General features: G+C 36.3%; 3 protein-coding genes across 3 annotated transcripts; 1 reads left to right on the top strand and 2 right to left on the bottom strand.

The window, feature by feature from the left end:
• Positions 1–5,523: 5,523 nt before the first annotated feature.
• On the bottom strand, positions 5,524–8,585 carry LOC147565752 (uncharacterized). Its single transcript, XM_086652523.1, has 4 exons — positions 7,723–8,585; positions 6,479–7,141; positions 6,149–6,342; positions 5,524–6,056 (listed from the first exon to the last, which is right to left on the bottom strand). Exons 1-4 carry the CDS (start codon positions 8,583–8,585, stop codon positions 5,524–5,526), a joined length of 2,253 nt encoding a protein of 750 aa, XP_086508649.1.
• A 4,535-nt stretch (positions 8,586–13,120) lies between these two features.
• On the top strand, positions 13,121–16,098 carry LOC147565751 (14-3-3-like protein G-BOX factor 14 kappa). Its single transcript, XM_086652247.1, has 4 exons — positions 13,121–13,711; positions 13,894–14,016; positions 15,638–15,754; positions 15,873–16,098. The coding sequence occupies exons 1-4, from the start codon at positions 13,229–13,231 to the stop codon at positions 15,891–15,893; spliced, it is 744 nt and encodes a 247-aa protein (XP_086508373.1). The 5' UTR covers positions 13,121–13,228; the 3' UTR covers positions 15,894–16,098.
• A 2,312-nt stretch (positions 16,099–18,410) lies between these two features.
• On the bottom strand, positions 18,411–21,380 carry CUTA (Nitrogen regulatory PII-like, alpha/beta). The gene is made up of 6 exons (XM_086652248.1): positions 21,095–21,380; positions 20,870–20,991; positions 20,078–20,140; positions 19,221–19,252; positions 19,043–19,137; positions 18,411–18,737 (listed from the first exon to the last, which is right to left on the bottom strand). Exons 1-6 carry the CDS (start codon positions 21,241–21,243, stop codon positions 18,656–18,658), a joined length of 543 nt encoding a protein of 180 aa, XP_086508374.1. The 5' UTR covers positions 21,244–21,380; the 3' UTR covers positions 18,411–18,655.
• Between the last annotated feature and the right edge of the window lie 1,911 nt (positions 21,381–23,291).

Genomic DNA, 23,291 nt, shown 5'->3' with positions numbered 1-23,291 from the left:
TCTCCATTCTCCTCTAATCAAAATGAGGAAGAAAAAGAGGGAGAGGCAGGGAGAAATAACGAGAGAGAGAGAGAGAACGAGAGAGAGAGAGAGAACGAGAGAGTGAGAGAGAAGGAGACTGAGAGAGAACGAGAGTGAGAGAGAAAGACAAAGAAATGACGATTGAAACATAGAGAAATATGAAGATTAAAGCAAAAAAACGAAGATAGTGAGTTGTTGGTTGAAGATAAGCTATGAAGAGTGAAGGTTAACATCATGGAAGATCTACAGGAAATAGATCTTTATCTCTCTTCTGCAAATATTCTCTTTACTCTTATCTTTTCTCAGTAAATATTTTATTTTCAAGTAGATTTGTATATTTGCTATTGGGTAAATCTAAGAAGAAACAATAAGTAAATCTTTTAGAAAGTTTTGATATAGATCTGTGAAAATAATTTCATGAATCTTTCATGTATTTAGATCTGGATATATATTTATCTCTGTCTCTCTCTCTCTGTCTCTCTCTCTATAAAGATAAAAATTGCAGAAGATTAGTATTTGTGTTAAGGTCTAATATTTGTGTAGATCTCTACTTCTTTTTTTCATGTTGATCTTCCTTTGAGTTACTAACAAATCTAGGGTTCATGGTGGTATTTGTGTTTTATCCAAAGAAATTAAAAATTAAAAAAATTTGAAATTTGAAGATGTTCGGCCCGCTACCCGGCCCACCCGATGCCTGTTATGCCCGTCATGGGCTAGTACCCATGGCGGGCTTTGTGCAAGAAAATCTGACTTTTGCCCGGCCCGAGCCCGCCCGAGAAGTCAATTGTTCATTAGAATATGGTACCCGAAACGCCCGAGCCCGGACTAGAGGTGCCCACGGGTACCCGAGCCCGGCCCGTTTCCCACCCCTAGCCATCTACTCATCTAACCTAGTCACATTCTCTTCTTAGATTCTTCAAAGTCATTGAGTTATTGCCTAATTTAGGATAAAACAAATCTTAATTTCTACTATTTATTTACTTTTTCTCTCTCCTTGTTATTATATAGAAATATATGATCTTTAGATGTTGTAGAGTTTATTAAATTCATCTAAGTCTAAATTTCTATTTATTTACACCCTCTCATTCCTATTATATATAATAACAAAATTGACAATATCTAGATGGTGTGGGGTTTATTAAGTTAACGAAAAAGTATTGATGAAAACCTAATCTTTAATCCTAACTACTAGAAGCTTTAGAAGAATTGGTGGAGACAAGAGATGATTCAAAAACAGTTCATGATGCTGAAAATATATTAGAACAAGACTTTGAAAATTTTGAATTCCTTTTGAGCATGGTTATTTGTCATAATATATCGTTTGCGGTAAACTCTGTTAGCAAAACACTTCAAACTGAAGATATAAATATTGATGTTGCATTAGAGAAATTGAACGGACTCATTCGTTATCTTGAAGATTATAGAGAAGTGGGGTTTGAAGAATGCATGATTGAAGCTAAAGAGATTTTCATTAAGATGGGAGTTGAAGCAACATTTCGAAAAAAAACTTATTATTCGAAGAAAGAAACAGTTTGACGAGAATGTGTGTGAAGATCCATCAATGTCGTCTCCAGAAGCATTTAGAGTTAATTATTTCATATACATATTAGGTTATGTTCTTTGTTCATTTAAGAGCAGATTCGAGCAATTTCGGAAGTACGAAGAAATATTTGGTTTTCTGTTTAAGTTAAAAAAGTTAAACTCCCAAGATGATGGTGATTTGAGAGATTCATGTGTTCGTCTTGAAACCTTTTTCAAGCATAATGAGTCATATGAAATAGACGGACTAGACTTATTTTCTGAACTGAAAGTGTTGGAGCGTCTTTTACCAAATGAGATCAAAAGACCAATTGATTGCTAGATTTTTTGAAAGATAAGAAAGGTTGTTACCCGAACACATAGGTTTCTTATAGAATTATGTTGACTATGCTAGTTACGGTTACTGATGAGCCATGAAAATGTCTCATCTGGATCTCTTAACTCAGGCTAGTTAGTCTAATTCGAGCTGTTACTCTGATGAATTGTGTGTTTCTTTTTCTCAGGTGCCTCTTACGGAGTTTAATGTGAAAAACGGTTAAAATCGGGAGAGAGACACACAAGGGGTATTTCGGTCATTTGGTGACAAGGGTTTTCTGGTATTTTGGTCAATGTTGATACCGCGATGAAAAATATAGTCCAAGACGAGCTCGTGGCCGAAAACAGAAGCGAAATCGGAATCCGGATGAAGAAATTGTATGAGGTCAAAGTTGAGTCAAAAGTAGTTGATCAAAATCAGGGAAAATCATCCCAGCGTACGTGGCGAGCAATAGGTAGGCGGATCCGGCGGTTGAGATGGTTAGTGGGCTATTATCGGTCATAGGAGGGTGTACTTTAGGATGACCATTAGGGCAAGATCCTGTGTACCTGATCGTAGTATACGCCCGTGAACTCGAGTTCATCTGGAAAATTTAACGGCTGACGCTCCCATCCTCTTTATCCCGTGATCTTAACATGGATTGTATAACACGTTGGCTGCTCCGCGATGCACTGTATCTCTGCTCACCTGGCACGTGACAGCCAAATATTGGCTGTATCTCACGTCTCTTGATTAGGTAGCTATATTTCTTTCTCAAATTGTCTCAATTGTTATTATCTCTATTTTTGAAAAATGATAAACATAGAGAAGATGTAAGAGAAGTGATGGAAAGAAATGATCTTTTTCTCTAAGGATTGAGAGATAATGGTAATCTCTGATTGAAGATTGAGATTGATTGACGGAGATAGTGATGGGCCTAAAATAGGTCTATTCCCGCAAGTATACGGGGTCAAGTTATAGTATTTTAGTAAATCGGGAAATCGTCCCAAGGACAAGCTATTTTATCTAAATCTCGAATTAAAACCCCCTTTCATTAATTTTGATTTGTTTTTTTAAGAAACTATTTTAAAAAGAAAGCAATACTAAAAGACTAATAAGAATGAAATCAAGATGAGAAGAAGAATCTAGGGTTTTCGATTTCACCACATAAATGGACTACTTAAAACATGCATTAATTAACAAATCCCTTTTCTCATGTATAACTCAAAATCTAACATAATAAACTATTTAGATTTCGGAATGTATTCTTTAATAACACAATTCAAAATCAAGAATGTATGATTGACTATCATATAAAACTAATTTCCTACACTATCATTCAAGATCTAAAAGGCATATCTCATCTAATAAATCAATAAAAGCATGAAATATCTAATTATAATACATGAATGATAATAAGGTTATAGAATCAACATGAAATGACAATCAATAGGCATTGAAGCTCAAAAATAAGGATTCATTGATTTATAACATATCTCAAAATAAGCCCAAATATGGGTTTCCTCTACACCCTAGATACAAAATTTAGCTACTCATGGAATCTAAAATAATATTCATTGAATTCATAAAATAAATGGAATTACAAAAGATTAATGGAAAGAAATCACCAAGAATGTTCACAATCCATACTCCCATGTATCTCCATTTTGATGTCCAATTTAAGCTCCAAGTATATCAAGAATATTGCCCAAAACTCCAAATAATAGCTTAGTAGAAGATACAAGAAGAGAAATTTAGAAGAGAGATAGAAGAAGAAGAGATTTTAGAGAAGAAGGTATGAAGAAATTAGAAGGTTAGAAGAAGAAATTAGAAGGAGAAAGAAATTAGAAAGAAAATCTAGAGAAAAGATGAAGGTGGTAGAGAAAGTAGAAGAAAAGAATGGGGGATTAGGGTTAGAAGATAGAAAGAGAAGTGACTTAGAAATTAGATAAGGAAGCCATTTGAGAGGGTTGTTGAAGTCTAGGTTTTAATGGAGGAGAAGGGGATTTATTTATAGAGTTGGGTTAGGGTTTTGGTTGGGTCAAATGGTAAAAACAGGTAAAGGAAGGGTTACTTTGGGAATTCTAGGGGCTTAAATCAAAAGAAAACCCTAAAGCAACTAATGACCCCGGCGGCTAGGGTTTTAAATGGGGGAATAAGGGGACACGTGTCGCATGAGGAGGAGGTGAAAAATCTGGCCGTTGGGGTGTTGAGAACACGCGGCTAAACTGCTTCGCGGCTGCTGAAGAATCGTGCGGCAACTTACCCTGAGCGTTGGATCCTACCGCGCATAGATCTGGAGAGACGGGAGAGCAGACACGCGTCCCGGAGCAGGGTAATAACATACTTCGGGTAACACGAAATAACTAATAAAGGGGCAGATGTACAGCAGCCGTCCGATCTCAAAAACGCGGAAGGGAGAGGCTGAGATTAAAACGTGAGATCGGGGCTACCGAGTTAAGCTGCAGCGCGCTCCATTGGATCATGCCTAAAAGTGCAGATGCACAGGAGCCGTTGGATTTAGAAGACACGGAGGGTAACGGCCACGATTAAAACGTGGGATTGGGACCACCGTACTAACTTGCAGCGCGCTACACTGAATGATCTCGATGGCCCAACTTCGCTGCTCAGCGCGAATACGGTAACTGGATGCTCCTATATTCGTACCAAGACACGTTTCTGTCGGTAAACCGGGCGCCAGAAACGTACCCGACATTGTCCCGCTAGTCAACATTTTTTACTGAACTTTGACCTTGGTTTATTCCTTCGTCCGGACTCCGATTTGACTTCCGTTTTCTCCTACGGACTCGTCTCGACCTCTACTTTTCAACCACGCACTGACCTTGGCCAAATTACCAGATTGTCCTTGACTCCAAATGACCAAAATACCCTTCATGCATCTTTTCCTCGTTTTTAACCGTTTTTCACACCTAACTCTCCAAAAGACACCTAATCAAGAAAACCAACCATTTTATTATAATAAAGACTCGAAACGAACTAACTCGACTAAATTAAACGACTCTGATGGGACATTTTCATGACCCATCAGATAGCATCTAGGGATTCGGCTGGAAGCAGGGGCGGAGCCAGGATTTCAACTTGGCCAGGGCTAAGCTTTAATTTTACGATAGCCAAATGTTTAACTAAAAGTCACTATAAGTAGGTTTATACCTAATATACATGTAAAGGTGTTATGTAAAGGCAATTTCTAGTGACAACAATAACGAGCATCTCATATTTATGTAAATTTTTTGAAAAAGAAAATTAAATAGTTAACAATAGTTAAAATTTAGTCAAACCTAATCGCGAAAATGATTGTTTTTCCCTTCCCGTAGCTACGAAATGACTTGACAATATTCCAATCTGGTACTTGACAAAATATAATATTTCATGAAAAAACTTGAGACTAGAAATGAATTGATTCATTAAAAGATTCATATACTAATATAAAACTTTAACATTTCATCAAAAAAAAAAATATATAAAACTTTAACATTTACTTGCAAAATGTATACCCATTTAAAAGATCTGCTATATATCTCATGAAGTATGACAAAATACGTACAAAAGAAAGGTGGAAACATAAGACTACCAAAAGACACAAAAAACCACCAAGATGAAATATTATCCGACCATCAAAAGAACACCACTTGAGATACATAATCTTGTCACTTGAGTTGAGCCCTACGATCTTTCAAAGAATAGAATTCATCTATTATCGAATCATCATCAATTTCTTCAGCAAGTTCTCTCTCAATGTGTAACATCATACAATCTCTAAGAAAATCATCATCCATCTTGGAGCGAAGGTTAGTTTTGACAAGTTTCATTGCTGAAAATGCCCGCTCAGTAGTCGTTGTAGAAACAGGCAAAGTTAGTACTAAACAGATCATTCTGTAAATTAAACTATAACACTCTGATTTTCTTGTTTCGACCAAACGTTTGCATAGCTCTGAAATAGTAGACAAATTCTTAAACTCCGGATGCTGAAGAACGTCAAGTTCATAATGTTGCAATTGACATCTAAAAACAATCATCTCTTGAGCACTGAAATCTAATGGATAGAACTTTTCTGCTAAAGTGCAAACATGGTCAATCTTAAATGCCTTATATTCATCTCTCGGATCCAAAGTTGAACTAAGAATAAGAAGCTCCATCGTACTCTCTGTGAACCTTCTACGCAACTCCGTTAACTGAAAATCTATTGCAGCGTTGAATAAATCCACATGATAATGATGCCCATCGTAATAGTGTCACGTTGTTGATAAGAACGTGACGTGCCTATTAGATAACGAGCGTTCATATCAGGTACTGTAATGTAATGCTTCTTGCAAAATAATTCCACATTTTCGATGAAAGTATCCCATCCATCATCTCTCAAGTTTTGAAGAAGTGACTTTGTAGTTGTAACTAGATTCATAGCATTAACAATATCTTGAGATTTACATTGAAGGGTTTGACAAAGCATATCAGTGATTCCCATAATTCTACTCATCAAGTGCAATATGAAAACAAATTCAAATGATGTCATTGATATGTAAAGACCCTTAGATTCTCCACGCAAAAGGATATTTGACGTGGTCTCCATGATTTCTTTTAAAACTGTGCACGTTGCAACCAAACATTTTAATCAAGCTGTTAATTGAAGCTAAATGAGAACCCCACCGAGTAGTTGCTGGTCGTTGCAAGGTTCCAATTTGGTTGGCCCCTGTATTTGTATCATGATCACCAGTATCTAGCATTTTTGCAATCTCGTTTAGTTGAGAAGATCTTAATTCATCTTGTCGTAAGGGAGAAGCACAAAAAAAATTAATAATTGCATTTAACATTGAAAAAAATTGGTAAATATCGCTTACTTCTTTAGATGCCACAGCCAATGTTAATTGTAGTCTGTGGGCAAAGCAATGCACATAATATGCGTATGCACAATCTCTTAGGAATAATGTTTGTAATCCGTTAAAAGCTCCTCGCATATTGCTTGCCCCGTCATACCCTTGACCTCGCATGTTTTCAGTTTGGAGATTATGACGAGAAAAGACATCTAATATAGTATGCTTCAGATTTAATGCGGTAGTGTTCTTCACATGTAAAACATCAAAAAAACGTTCTCTAACTAAACCATCATCACCAACGTATCGCAAAATAATAGCCATCTGTTCCTTGAAGGATTCATCTTGTGCTTCATCAACAAGAATACAAAATTTTGAATTCCCAACCTCTTCGCGAATCTTCTTCCTCACTCTGTTGGCAAGAATAGATAATATCTCTTTTTGAATCATTGGAGATAGGGGTGTACATATATTATCCGAAGCGACCAAACCAAACCGATCCAAACCCATTTCGGCGGTTTGGTAACTAATCCAAGAGCTGCCCGGATTGGCTCGGATGCTACATAATCAAAACCGAGTGGATTGGTTCGGCTTATGGATTCCCTTGGCGGATAACCGACCAAACCGAACCAACCCATTGTCTTATATCTTTTACTTATTATGTGTATATAAATAGTTAAATATAATAATATATAGTTCTAATCCTCTTATACTTCAAGACAAAAGACCAGGGTTCCACTCTTCAACTCAAAAAAATTTCTGGTTCTTCACGGCTGGCTCTCCAAGACTCCAAATAAGTCGGAAAATGGGAAATTGCAGCAGGTCGAAAAATAGGAATTGTGTATATAAAAAGTACAGCAGGTGGTTCGGTTATCCAACCGAACCAAACCGCTCATATAGGGTTCGGTTGGATAACCGAACCGAACCACACCCGGTTTGGCTCGGCCAGCATTTTTCATTAACCGAAAGTTTCGGTTCGGCCTTTGGATGGGCCGAAAAATTCGGTTATCCAACCGATGAACAGCCCTAATTGGAGATGTGTATTTTGCATTTCCAGGAGCATTTTCTAAAACAACTTCATCAATGTTAACGTTTAGAGAAGCTAAAAGTTGTATCAATTTAATGAAATTGCCACGATTAATGGAACTTGTAGATTCATCGTGACCTCTAAAGGCACATGCTTGATAAGCTAAATACCGTACACTATCAATTGTTATCTTGAGTCTCAATCGATTTTTCCTTACCATATCTGTAGTTTGCACATTAATCAACTTGTCGATGTGACGAGGTGTGTTCTCCAAATCTCTACAAGCTCTTATTGCCGACATATGTAAGGAATTATGGTCTCCAATATGTGTTAAGAATGCACACCTGCTCCCATCATTAACTTTTTTCCATGCTTTAAAACCCTGAACCGTGAATGACGTACGGTTTGGTGGATTTGTTTCAAAAATGAAACATGGAAGACAAAAGGCTGCGTCTTTTGCAGGGGAATACTCTAGCCAATTAAATAGAGTAAACCAAGAAGCCCGGAACCTACGGAATTGCTTTCCCCATTTAGTTCGTGGATATTCTTGAAGGATTGGTTGATAAGGTCCGGCATTGAGATATGCACGGCGAATCTCATCTTGTCTATTAATAGGATGTTGCCATATTTGCAGACGTAATCCCGGATCTCGTTCAAAAGAAGTCGAATCAAACTCTTGTGGAGGTTCAACTTGTCGCGTACACGCTCCTTCATCTTCAACTCTTTCTTCGTCGGTTCTTAAAGAATTTGGAGGAGGTTGTTCACCAACATTAGATGCAGAAGATACGTCAGTTTTTGTTTTCTTTCCCTCTTTTGGTTTAAAAAAAGAATCTATTGTATTTCTTCGCCTCGACAATTTAGGAGCTTCTGACATTTTATCCTAAACATAAATCAATATCAGTCAAATTTCCACTAAACATGAATCATACATCAACTAATGTCAATCAAAAATCAAATAATCTAAATATGAATCAATTAATCAATGGAAAATGGACAATTAAATCTTAAACCCAAATAACTGAATAAGTCAAAGTTAAATCTATATGAAGACAATGGACAATTAAATCTAAAACCTATTTAAATCTTAGATAGGTTATTAAGTTCATTAGTTGTGAATCTGATGTTTCTAAAATCTATTGAAATCTTAGATAGGTAATTCCAGTTTTTCAATTCTAGCGTGAAATCTCAAATCCTATGATGAAATTGAAATCAATTTTAGATTTTACAATTAAAATTAAATCTTAAAACCCTAATAAGTTAAATCAATGGACTATGGACAATGATTTTCATCAATTTCGCAACTAATGAACTAAATAGTAAATAACCTCCATGAGTAAGAACTAAGAACACAGAACATTCAGATTTTAGAAATATCAAAAATATGAGCAAAATTGTAATAAGTTCAAGTTACTAACCTAATCCTTGAGAGATTAAGTTAAGATTCAAGATAAAATTATAAAACCCTAGTTGCTCAGAAAGTCAGAAAATCGGCTCCTTGCTGTCTTTGATTGAAGAAAAACCATCACCAGAAATCCTTGAGAGAGAAAGTGGAGATTAAAGAAGAACTCATGAACTCTAGAACTAGAACTCACTAGAAATCCTTGAGAGTTGAGAGAGAAAGTGTAGATTAAAGTTGAACTCGATCACTCGTAAGTCATAAACCCTAGAACTCTCGGCTCCTCCTTCCTGTCGATTTGGGGGAAGTTCCTTTCTCTTTCCCGTCAGAAACAAAAAAAAAATTTACACCAGGCTAAATTCCTAAATTACCCCTACCCTCTTGAGAAATTTACGAAGACCGACCCAGGCTATAGCCTGGGTTGGTCTTCATGTACCTCCGCCCCTGGCTGGAAGGGTGATGAAGAGATTCAGTTGAGATTTTTAGTGAGAGAAATCTCAGTTGAAAGAGGAAAGTACAAGGGTGTTAATGAGAGATTGAGCAAGATTAAAAAGAGATGGAAAGAGAGGATTCGGTTTGAACCGGATTTTGTTATATAGAGAAGGAAAGAAAGAGAGATTGCCGTGAGTATATCTTCTCTCTTCTTATTGTACTGATAGTGGAGAGAGAGAATAAAAGCTTGAAAGGGAAAGACATGGCTGGAAACATTCGATTCAAGAAGCAAGAATAGAAATGTTAAAGAGAGATCCAATTTATCTCTTTCTTATCTCTATTTCTCTCAAGATTACTGGTTGGATAATATTTGAGAGAGAGAGATAAAGGGATTCGATTGATTTTTATTCTTGGACATAAAATAACAAAGAGAAATCCGGCCATTATATAAGAAATGAAGCTTTATCAACTAGGAGATCTCGGCTTGGGGAGCAGAGTTCTTCTGCTTCTCCTTCTCTTCTCTTGAGCTTCATTATATATCTTATAGAGAGAGAGAGAGAGAGAGAGAGAGAGAGAGAGAGAGAGAAAACATCTCGGCCATTAAAAGACTAAACCGAGAGCTAGAGAAAGGAAGGAAGTTTAGAGTTTCTGTTGCTTTTTATTTTTCTTCTTCTAATTCTTCTCTTTGTGAGAGAGAGAAGATTAGATAGAAAGAGTTAAGAGAGAGAGAGATACTGTAGAGAGAGAAAGAGATTGAATTAATTAAAATTCGGAAATGCTACGTTCACGGACAAAAAATGACGAAATTCCTTTACGGAATGACGTGGCAATCATGTTTGAATATTTGACCAAAATCTGGGCCGTTCATCTGTTAACGGCCCAGATTCAGTTCTCTTGGGATACCACGTCATCCCCACTTACTCTTTCACCTACTTTCGAGAGAGAGAGAGAGTACGGGAGGGAGGAAAAGAATGGAAGATTAAAATTTTTCTATTGATTTTTCTACTGATGAGATTTCTACTGATTTTATGATCTTTTCAAACTGATTTTAGGGCTTTTCCCCACTGATTTAAACAAATTAGGGTTTTGTGTTACTGATTTTGGGATCTTTTTTCTACTGATTTTAGAGTTTAGGGTTTTTTGTTACTGATTTAAGGGTTTTCCAATTGAAACCAATAACCCATCTTGAAGAATTAGTTTACAAATTAAGATTGTTTCAAGTTGATCTTGTTAGATCTCATTGTTCAGTTCATCTAAGTTGGCAGAGATATAAATTAGTAACATATGAGATTGGAAGAGAAAGAAATATGTAACATTGATTTAAATATTTGTTGTTCAATGAGTTTCAAGAAGCTAATCCAAGCTTCAAGGTGTTTTAATGGAGTTTTAGAGAGAGAAAGTAAGAGAGACGTTAGAAGAAAAATCCCTTCTCTCCCTCCGGTATTCTCTCTCTCTCTCTCAAAACATCACTGTCAAAAATAATTGAATCTGGGCCGTTCATATGTAACGGCCCAGATTTGGTCAAATCTTCAAAAAGTGAATGCCACGTAATTCCGTAAAGAAATTTCGTAATTTTTGTCCGTGAACGTAGCATTTCCGATTAAAATTTCATTATTTTTATCTTCTTCTTCTCCTTTCTTTACTGTTCGGTTAGAGAGAGAAAGAGAGAGTATATTACTGTTTTGTAGAGAGAGAAAGAGAAAGTTTAGAGTGAGAAAGAAAGAGAAAACAGTGAAGAAGACGAGAAAAGAGATTGGAAAATCATTTTTCCACAGGGAAATCGTTTCCGAGAAGATGAGAAAATCGATTTCCCTAAGGGTCTGTTTGGTCTGTTTTCCTGGAAAATCGTAAAAACAGAAGGAAAACTCTTCCCTTAGGGTCTGTTTGGTTGAAAAGCAGGAAATCAGCAAGAAAAGTTATGATTCTTCTTCCATTTTCTCTCTTACATTTCGTATTTATTTTAAATCTCGATCATGATTAGCTAAGACTCTCCATCTAGGATTTTACGATGAAACCCATTTTGATCTTTTAGAGATATATTTTTGTATAATTAATTCTCTTGATTGAGTTTAAAAGTTTAAGTTGTTTTAATTAGTTAAACTTATTTTCTTTTCATTGCCTATATTTTTAGTTTGATACACCATGCTTAGATTAAGTTCTTTGATGGTGTATGCTTATCGATTAATAGTCAATAGTTTAGAGATTTGTTTTTCGAAGTAAAACAATTACCATTCATGATTATCAATCACGTTTTAACGAAAACATCTCCCGGAATTAGGATAGTTCATTATCCTAAATTATGAGTTATAAAAAAAGAGAATTAACCATTTTAAGTATTTGTTTCTAAAAGTGATTTTATGTGGTGGAATCCTAAACCCTAGACTCCTCTCCCCATTTGAGTTCATTTTCATTTCCGTAATTTTATTTTATTTATTTTATTTTAAAAACCAAAACCAAATCATTATAAAATCTTATTACTTCCTAATTTTAGAATAGGTTTAACTAGTCTCTGAGGAACGAACCGGTCTTACCAGAATTTATTACAACTTGACACCCGTGCACTTGCGGGTGTAGACCTATTTAGGGTAACCTTTTAGGCCCATCAGTTACCTCTGCAGGAAGAAGTTTTTCTAAGTTGAAGTTGATTAAGTCTTATATTCGATCTACTTGTCGCAAGAAAGGTTAAACGGGTTAGCTATATTATATATTGAGAAGGATATGTTTGACAGTCTTGATTATTCGACAATTATTAGTGACTTTGAATAGAAAAATTTCAGAAGAACAAAATTTCAGTGATTGTAATCATCAAAAAAACTATTTTGTTTATAAATATGATGAAAATATTTTGCAGTACTTACGATTTTCATGTAATACATTTTACAATTTGATAGAAAGATCCACATCTTCAGACCTCGCTTTGAGCCACCAAAAAGTCAGGGTCGGTCCTGATATACGCTCTGCCCAATATCACAGATGGTTTGACTCTATGTCTAGTCAGGGCGACGACCCAATAACTCGACGAATTTGTGTTCACAATGGGTAGAGGAGAACTAATTTTAGCATATATCTAGCCTAAACGGGGTGAATAACCATACGTGTAATTGGATTTGTTATTGGCCTCGTGTGGTGCTCCAAACTTTAGCAATTTCGATATTATCCCACTTCAAACACCGCAAGGCCAAGCCCACAGATACTGGGTTTTGTTCTTGGCTAAGGCTCCACGAACCCATCTAAAAGGCCTTGATACTTATTAAGTTTGAACATTCGCCTATAGCCCAAACTCGAGGCACTCGAAGCACTCGAGCGAGAGATGTGAGATTATCATACCTCGCATCCTCGACGAAGCTAGTGCCCGACTCAATCCATTTCGGAGACCTACTAATAATATCATTCTCTAAATCTTTCTCTGTGTTTTGACTAAAATAACCTTACTAAGGACACAACATCTCACTTGCCCGGACAACTTGGTACCGTAATAAAAGACTTCTCTTGGTGGCATTAACGGAACAAAAGCAAAATTTGATGGGCGTGCTCTTAGTAATACCCTTGGAGAAGCCCTATGCGCTTCAACTAGGCCCAACATATAATCCCGATGCTATATTTTTTGACCGTGCGTCGTCCCTCGTTTTCTTCAACTAGCAGTCTAACCTTTTTCTCTCTCTAAAAATCTTGTTTCTCAGTCTTCTCTAATGGAGTCGCTAAACAGAGATCAGTACGTTTACTTAGCTAAGATTGCTGAACAAGCAGAGAGATATGAAGAAATGGTTAGTTTCATGGAGAAACTAGTTGTTGGATCTTCATCTGTTAATGAACTAACAGTCGAAGAGAGAAATCTTCTTTCAGTTGCTTACAAAAACGTAATCGGATCTCTTCGTGCCGCATGGCGTATTGTTTCTTCAATTGAACAAAAGGAAGAAAGTCGTAAGAACGATGAACATGCAGTACTTGTTAAATCTTATAGATCCAAAGTTGAATCTGAACTTTCTGAAATTTGTTCTGGAATTTTGAAGCTTTTAGATGCTCATCTTATTCCATCAGCTTCTTCTGGTGAATCTAAAGTTTTTTATCTTAAGATGAAAGGTGATTATCATCGGTACCTTGCTGAATTCAAAGTCGGCGACGAACGGAAATATGCCGCTGAAGAGACAATGCTTTCTTACAAATCTGCTCAGGTATTAGGTTTTTCTTGCGATTTCTCTGGTTACTTTTAGGGCTAGTGTATGTGAGATTTTCATTGATTATGCTCTTATATGTGATTATGCTATAAGTGAAAGTAAAATCTAATATTTTATTTTTTTGCTTTCTGATGCCTGTGAATCATGGAGATTGATGATTTTAATGTTTGATTTTGAAGGATATTGCGGTTTCTGAGCTTGCTCCAACACATCCTATCAGATTGGGACTGGCTTTGAATTACTCTGTGTTTTATTATGAAATCCTCAACTCTTCTGAGAAAGCTTGTAGCATGGCCAAACAGGTACTATCACTTTGTTTCCTTACCGGTTACTATTATTGGGCATACTTGAAGTTGCATTGTCATTATGAGATTTCCTTGGGATCTGATACTTATCGTGTTCGTTCCTAGTCTAATGTTTACTAAAATTGAACTAATTGATTAGCTTATACCTTGAAAACTAAATGGGTTCTTAAAGTAATTGAATATAAAAGTAGGTAAACTCTTCTTGAAGTTGTTATTCGATTAGCTTTGGATGTCATCGTTCGACATATTCTTGTCATAGATCGAGGTGCAAAACGGTGTCACACTTCTATAGTTCTATATTTAGTATGGGTGAGGAAAAGAAAGTGTGAATATTATAGCATTCAAAATATATATCACTCATGAGTTTGATATTTTTGAACTATCTGTTTTCTCCTTCAATTCCTACTTTTTATTAATTTTGAGGTCATCGAACTCAAATTAATTGGCATTGAGTGGAGAGCATCTATACATTATACTATTGATTACTACAGTACCCTTTCCCTATGTCGGACTATTCTTTCTCACTTGCCCTCTTACGAAAGATGAAATTTCGGTAGGCATGGAAATGAAATATTTCTTTCGATGGAAATTTCAGTAAGCATGGAAATGAAAATATTTCGGTCATCTCGACTGAAATATTTCGAAATTTAATTCCTTGCCTCTGACATGTGGCGTTTTTAAGCCCAACGCGTGTTTTAAAGTTGACATGAAGCACATGTAGTTTTTCAACATATCACGTGTGGCGGTGTGGGCTGAGCTCTAGTACCATGTTAAGTTTGTGATCATCCCACTCAAAACCAATTAGCAATGAGTGGTGAAGATCTAGACATTATATTGTCAATTGCTATAATACCCTTTCCTAGTGTGGGACCTATCTCACACTTATAAAGTGTTTCTCTTATGCATGTTTTCTATCTATATGGACATTTATAACTTTTCTCTTGTTGTCAATGATTTTATAACTAGTTATCAATTAAATGACCCTCTCTTGTTTTATATTCGGATCCAATATAGATCTACAGACTACCATACTCTCCTTGGCTCCCACAGACTAATCTATAATTAATTTAGGATCAATGGAAAATGTAAACTAACAGAAGCAATGAGAAATGCCAAAAAACCTCTATCAAAAGCCTTCTAACTTCAATCATTGTTCTTCAAAACAAAAAAGAAAGGTATAGAAGGGGAAATTTGTTATATCTTTATGCAAGTGATGTACAATAATACCCTCTGGGTGGTGTTGTTGATTAAACACATTGAAATAGAAAAAAACTCAACTAGTACTTCCATATTGAAATGGAAAGAAATTTTGGTTTATTCTGAACTCTTAAAGGGGGGAAAAACTTAAAGACTTCCGTTATGGTGATTCACCCGGAACTACTACACTATTATTGAAACAACCATGATCGTTAAGTTACCATTACGCGGACTATGTATTAAATTTTATGATTTAAGCTTTTATTTGAGTACTCAAATAGCTATCGTGCCGTGTTCTCATTTCACTTACTTTCAAGATTCAACTGTTCGAACCATATAGTAGGCTTGAATTGTTTCAGTAATAATACCATCAATTTCCATGAATCTGTCTAATGGTTATTATGGGGTATGATATGTGCAGGCATTTGAAGAAGCGATAGCAGAACTGGACACCTTAGGTGAAGAGTCATACAAGGACAGCACTCTCATTATGCAACTTCTCAGAGACAATCTAACTCTCTGGACATCTGATGCTCAGGTGAGTAATGAACCGTATGAATAACAGTTATGTTATTAAACTAGGTCAAATAATATGAGAGTTAGTTCTTTAAGTCTTAAGAACTAACCAACCACATCTCTGGGGGTTTCTCTTGCAGGATCAGTTGGACGAGCCATAGACGAGATATAGACGGGGTTATATATAGCTAAGCTGCCAATGTGGTTACCGTTATCCTGGCTGAATGTGGGCTTGAATTTCATTTATATTTGTGTGAACCAATTCCAGTTGCTGTTTCTGATTATCAAAAATACTCATCTTGTAATGAACTGATGTGGAATCAACTCTTTTCGAAGGTGGTTTGTGCTACTTTAGCCATGATAAAAGTCTGTGCTTTGACTGCATCGAAATTTTTTCCCTGTCATATCAGTGGGAGAGAAAAATGTGGCGGACACCTTGAGATCAAGCTACTATCACTCTGTTCATGCCGTACTCATGTAAAGATGGGATAATCCGGCACAAGCGTCAGTCTTAACCTGAATCTACCAAGTACTTCTGCAACTTGAGCAAACTTGCCACTTCCCTTGGTGGCGGAATCGCCCATGAAACTTCACCAACAATTACCTAGGAAAAATATAAGAGACTGTACAACTATACGCTCACCTTTGGTGAAGAGGAACTCCGGTTACCAGAGATTGTGAAGAGGAACTCCGGGTACCAGAGATTTATAAGTGCAACTCGTTCCACGCTTCACAAGGCGCTCCCATTTAAACTGACCTTAAACTAAAGTTACTTGACTTTGAACTTAGTTATTGACGAATGAAGACCGCTCCTTTTGTTCAAGTACTTATATAGTGCGGATTCTTCTCAGGGACCCTCTAGGCATACCACTTCTCTAAATGTTCTAGAGTTATTTCGAGAATTCTCAGTGCTAGCACTTTAGGGAATGTTCTGCCGTACTCTAGAATTCTCCATAGATTCTGAATGATCCAGGACCAACTTGTCCTCTAGAGACCTCCACCCCGACGGCCCGACCTAACCGGTAAACGTCTTCGTTGCGAGATTTATTTGTGGCCGCGTCTGCCTCTTTGTGTTTGTGTCGTGCTACACCTTTTCCCTCTAAACCAACCCGCTCCTTAGAAGATGGCTTCCCTCGATCTTACTTCCACCATCGTCGTGCCACTGGTGGAGTTCTCCATAAGATTCTAGATTATCCCATTCTCTAGAATGTTGCCAAAGCTTATGAGCGTTACAAGAAGCTTTTATCTCAAGAAGCTTTTATCTCAATTTATCTAGGTTTTGATGTCTGTTACGAGTAACGACTTCCCTCAGTTTGACCCTACTTGTAACTACCCGATGTGAACAGTTCTAAATGTTTAATTGAGTCCTTGGTTGTCCGATAGGTCCCGTGATATCTAGTGCTTCTCCTAATTCGACCAAAACACCATACCATAATCGACATATGCAAGATGTAATTCTGCAAGTGAAGGGGGTTCATATGCATATTGATTGTCCTTCAATGTAGGTCTGTAAACGGTAGTTTATCGGATCGGATATAGACATATCTGTACCGACTCCGATAAGATATCCCAATATCCGTATCCGATAATTATTCGAATCCGAATCCGATAATATTAACGGATATCGGATAATATCCGATATTCGTAACTTTAACAAAATTTCAAATTTTTCCTTTAAATTTTTAGCCATTAGATTTAAATAATAAATCTCAACCATATATTTAATATATTATGAATAAATTTAAATTTTTATTATTTTTTTATATTACTTATCCGGTACGGATATTTATCGGATCGAATATTAGTGTATCCGTATCCGATATCCGATAAGCAGATATCCGATATCCGAAATTTCGGATATTTTTGTAAAATTCGAATACGGATGCAGATCGGATGTCGAATATTCGGATATCCATTGACAGACTTACTTCGATGCTTATGTCTTATGAATCAAAGTTGAGACGAGGTAGGGCCCGTATCCAGAGCCGTGGCTAGGAATTTGAGGGCCCTGGGCGAAGTTTGATTATGGCCTTTGGTATAATAAAAAGAAAATTACAAGCAAAAAAATTGAATCACGCGCCGATTAAAGACTTCTAATGAGCACGATTAACTTAAAATGATAAAACAAAATCTTTGTATAACGTATAGTTTAGATTCTAAGCGATTTTTTTAATATGATATCTTTTGTATCATGATTTTCTCATAAGTATTTATGTATTTTTAGAATAAAAAGAAAATACTTAGATCTCATTTCTTAAAAACACGTCTAAAGATGAAAAATATGCACCCAAATAACAAAACAATTTAAAGAAATAGTGTGACGGAGCATAAATAGGAATTGATTTAGAATTAAACCTCTCAACCTCACAATTATAAGGAAAAGGAAAAAAATGGATGATGGTTTCGAACCTGCGTCTCAAGTGTAGAAATCCACAAACTTGACAACTAGAGTTGATGAAGTTTCACGTTGAAGTGTTTAGGGTTATTTATATATAATCTGAGTGCGACCTTCATAAGAGGTGGGCTTCTTTCGGGGTGGGGGCCAGGAAGGACAACCTGACCGCCTGCCCCCAAGCTCTGCCTGTATCTTAGAGCACCTCCAATGCAACTAATTGAGGAATACCAAAAACTAAAATGGTCTGGTAAACTTTTTTACCAAAGAACATCTTGAAGTTCAATTTCAGTGAACACGTAATATTATTTATTCTTGTCCTGGTGTTTAGATCATATTATGCAAACCAGATATGTCTGTGATTATTAACACCAAAACACAAACTGCAAATCTCTATATTTTTGTCTGTTAAGAAGGGGGGACATATAGAATAGACAACACCAACTCCAAGTAGTTTTTTAAACTAGTATTTTAGTTGAAGTTCAAAACAGAGAAAGGGGGAAGCAAGTCTTGCCAAAGCCATCGACAACTTCAATCCCTCGTGCTGTTCTTGATCCACTCCAAGTACTGCAGACTTCCTCCCGTTATAGGCATGGCTATGACTTCCGGTACACTAAACATACACCCCCGCCAAAAAAAAATAGACAAATAATGGGTCAGTAGATGTTTTTGATTTCTTATGTGTGGCATCAGTTTAAATCTAAACCCATTTCGGCACGCCTAGTAGCCGTGCCCCTACCTGCGTGTTTGTGTCAGGCCTAGCACGGCACAGGATCTAAACGTGCCATGCCAGCTCGGCTCAGCCCATTGGCCACCACTAAATTCATGGGCACGCAAGAAATTCAATATCAACTACTTAGATATAATATGGGTTGATGAGAGATCTAAAGTTCATGAAGTGGAAAGCTCTTCACTTACTCGTATTCATGGTTGGCTTTTACATGCTCTTTAAGAGCATCCAGAAGGGATTCTCTGGTCTTGATTATAAGTAATTCCTCCGAATCTGTCTGAACCTGTAAACAGATTATGTAGCACTATTTAAGCTTACTTATTAAACCCTTCTTGTCAAATATTAAGTGGAGATATATTTAGTTACCTTTCCTTCCCACTGATAAACTGATTCAATCCCTGCATCCACATACATGCTGTCAATATTAAGATCTAGTTCAAGGTGGCATATACTCAAAGTGAAAACGAAACAACGTTATAACAAGATAAATGACTACAAAAGGAGAGATAAACTAACAAATAATTGTACCAATAAGCTTATTCCATGAGTTATGTATCATATGAAGGCATGAGGACCTTATACCAAACAACATTTTCAAGATTTAGACTAGTTCTGCCTGTAAGTTGGTCAACGTCCTCGAAGAATTTGGTGATCTATATTCTAATTGATGAAAGAGAGTATGCTTTCCCGGTTACCCACAGCGAAAACACAGATTATAAGGAAGTAATCTAATGTGCAGCAAAATGCAACGAACAGGTCTAAGAATAGCATCATTTTCCGTTACTTCTATACTAACATGGACGAGATAAATGAAAAGGGGGCCATCTCGACATTTCTTAAGAAGTAGGAGGCCACTCGGGTAGCTGACCTTATTTTTGGGGGCCATATGGCCAATAGCAACTCGAGTACAAAACCTCAATACAAAATGTCCCATTACCAAACTAACTACATGTTAGTATAAAAGATGTCCATCACACCATTTTTACTTTCGTAGACACATTTTTAGTTTAGGGTAGAAGTGAGGTACTGGGGTATCCTCACTTCTACGATCGGTTTGCATCTAACATAGTTGATGAAGAAAGATCTATAAACGGGTGAACCCATAATGAGTTTCTCTTAAACCCTTAAATATCAGTAGTCAGTCAACTTCAATAAGCATCAGATGGATTCGCTAACTTACACAGAGAACAAATAATTGAATTCGACTGACAATTAAGACATACCTGGGACACGGTTGACACATGCTGCTAGTTTTTCCGTTACTATACTCTCAGCGAGCTTCTTACCTGCATTATAATTCAATCTATGACAATGTCATAAACTCATAAAGCTCCCCAAAGTTGTTTTCACAAGATTGACAAACATTAACTCAACTTTTTAGATAGTTCAAACGGTTTTTGTGATACAATAAGAGTAGTCGATACTAGAGTTGGTTCAAGTTCTTCTAGTATACATCTTCTGCTCAAAGAATTAAAATTTCGAATAAATATTTCCATTTCCATCTTACCGAAATTTCCACCAAAACCGAAACCTCATTCCTTGCCTCTACCAAGTGAAGTTTCATTCAAAGATCAACACCTCTAAATATACACACACTATCAATTCGTAGAGTAATAACTCATTGCTTTTCGTTTTCTTCGAGGGAAAATGCTTCACCAAATCATTAATAGTCTAAAGGCCAATTTTCACATAAAGTTACTCAATATATGATGCATAATTCAGCTACATTTCACTAATTTCTCAAACAAAGCAAGATCAAGTTCTTCACAATTCAAGGTTCAATAACCATCCAACAAATGAAGAAACTATTTTAATCAATCCGAAGTATGAAGATGTCAGAATCTAGAAAAAAAAAAACCCTAAACAGATACAAAATGTTCTGAGTAATAAAATTGCTAATTAACAAGTAACAACAAATTTGATCTTAATTTAATCAGAACCCTAAAAAGATACACAATTTACCTAAAGTTGAAGGTTTTGTATGAAGAAAAAATTAACCCAAAAAAAAAACGAACCTGCTTCTTTATTAGGTACAGTAACATAAACAACAATACTAGGTACTGTATTAGTGTTGCTTTCCATGATTCCACCACCACTATGAATACCTTTCACTGATGATTTTCTACCAAATCCAGACCTGAAAAACAAATACCCATGTTGTTTAATCAACTAAAACTCCATTATCAACCAAATCTAGAGAGAGAGTGAGAGAGTAGAGAGAGAAAGAGAATACCACTTACCAGGGGGTTTTGAATGAAGAAGAGAGAGATGGGGTTAGATTAGTGAGACCCAAACTGAGCATACAAAGGGCTCCAACAAGAGGAAGACGACGACGGAGCAAAAATGAACCTGAAACGATGATTCCTCTGCTACAGATATTTGATGCCATTAGAGAGGATCTCCTCCCTCAATTTACTCAACCAAACTGGCTCCCTTCCAGGAAAGGGTGCCTCCATACCCCGTCTTTTCTTGGCCCACTCCTCTCTTGGCTCTCCCGTGGGGTCTTTGACCGAGCTGTCCGAGCCCCACGGATAAGACAGTCCGAGAGAAATCGGACTAGTATGAGTCTGTTGGCCCAGTCCGAGTGCATTTGGATTTTGGATTGCCCAGTCTGTGGGGACACTAAGAGCAAGGGTAGGCCACGATAAATTTACTCGAGCACCTATAGACTCTCCCTCCTCTGAAATTGAAATAGAGTAATCGTTAAGGGCAGTACAATTTTTTCATTTTCAACCCATTTTGTGCCCATCAATGTCTGGGCTTGGGAGATACTAGAAGAGCTTACCGAGCTTATGTTGGGCTTATTAGGTCCATTACTATTAAGGATGTTTCTGAGCGCTATTAGCATCGCTATAGGCGCCACTTGTGTTGGTCGAATGCGGTGAACTTTTGAGTGTCAGCGATCTTAATCGAAAAGGGAAAATTTTATTTGTGCAACTAAAGTGTTATCCACAGACAAGGTTATATACACGAAGCACCCAAGTACATTTTTACAATTTATACACACATGATATTCACGCATACCTTCTTCTTCCCCAATTTTGATCAAAAGATCACACCCGCTGAAGAACCTCACCTCTTTTTTTCCTTCTCCTTAAAGAAAGGCGAGAGACAAGGAGAAGGTGGTGGTCGGTCGATGAGATCGTCAGAAAAGATGGGGAAGAATGTGGTGGTCACCGGTTGGTGTTAACAAAATTTGATTGGTCATAGCAAATAGAGTCAAGTGATGCGTGTCTCAATAACATAAAGAGTGGGTATGGTTAAAATTACCAAGGAAAAGTCAGTTTGGAGTTTGAAAGGAGATGGGTTAATGAAGTGCCTATAGCATTTTATGTAGGAAAGTTTTGGATGGTCCCAAATTGTCAAAAAATAATCAAAAGATAAAAAAAAAGGCAAAAGGGTCGTAATAGTTTAAAAAATTATTAAGTTTCAACGGGAAAAAGTTTAAAATTATTAAATGTAATATATCTTTCATGTAGGAATGAATACTTTGATGATCTTATCCAAAAAAGAAACACAAGAGAATAAAAGTTTGTAATTGTTGAAAGAAAATCATCTAGTATGGGAAATTCGTACCAATCTTATTGATCAATTGGGTCAAATCGTCAATCTACAACAACAACAACATAAAAAAGAGTAAAATTAACCATCATTAATATGTTCTTAAACTATATGCTAACAATATTACTTACATAAGAATTGCCCTCATTAATGGGACAATGAAATGGTTACAACTTTTTATTTCAACCTAATGGGATTCAAGAAATAAGGAAGAAAAGAAAAGCACTTTATTTCACAAAGGCATTCATCATTTTACCTCTACCTTAAGTTACATGACTAAACAACATGACCATTTCTTGAGGTCTGGGATCTTCTAGGTTCCCTAGACAAGGCTAATGTTTTTGGTCAAAGTAATCATGTGTTTGACCAAGTTGATCTCATCCTTTGACTAGTAAGACTCTCTCCAAGGCTCCAATATTCCCTCGAGTGAGGGAATCAACTCTGCAAAAAAGAAACCTTGCAAGTGATTAGGTACATTTTCTTTCAATTATACATGAATATAAAAACTACCAAACACTTATCTAAAACATAAGTGGTCATAAGTACACAACATTCCAATACAATAGTCTTTGTTTTAATTTTGTTTCTCATTGGTCCGAATTATACTATTTTTGGTTATAAGTACACTTATCCAAACACTTATCTGAATCTCATTCGTCTGAATTATACTAATTTTAGTTAGCGTTACAATAATTAGTTTAGGTTATATCTTCTATCTATTACATTGAATTAACTCAGAAAAATTATGCATCACAAACTAGATGAAAACAAATATCTGAAATATGATTAATAGGATAATGATTATAGTAAATTATACTAAGTTAAAATAATATTTAAACCAATTAAAGTGATTCTAAACTTTTTCATTCTCTAATA

Source organism: Eschscholzia californica, unplaced genomic scaffold (genome assembly GCF_041429995.1).
Source record: "Eschscholzia californica isolate CP2 unplaced genomic scaffold, dmEscCali1.0.p SCAF_1, whole genome shotgun sequence".
NCBI lineage: Eukaryota > Viridiplantae > Streptophyta > Magnoliopsida > Ranunculales > Papaveraceae > Eschscholzia > Eschscholzia californica.
This window is presented reverse-complemented; position numbering and strand designations above follow the sequence as displayed.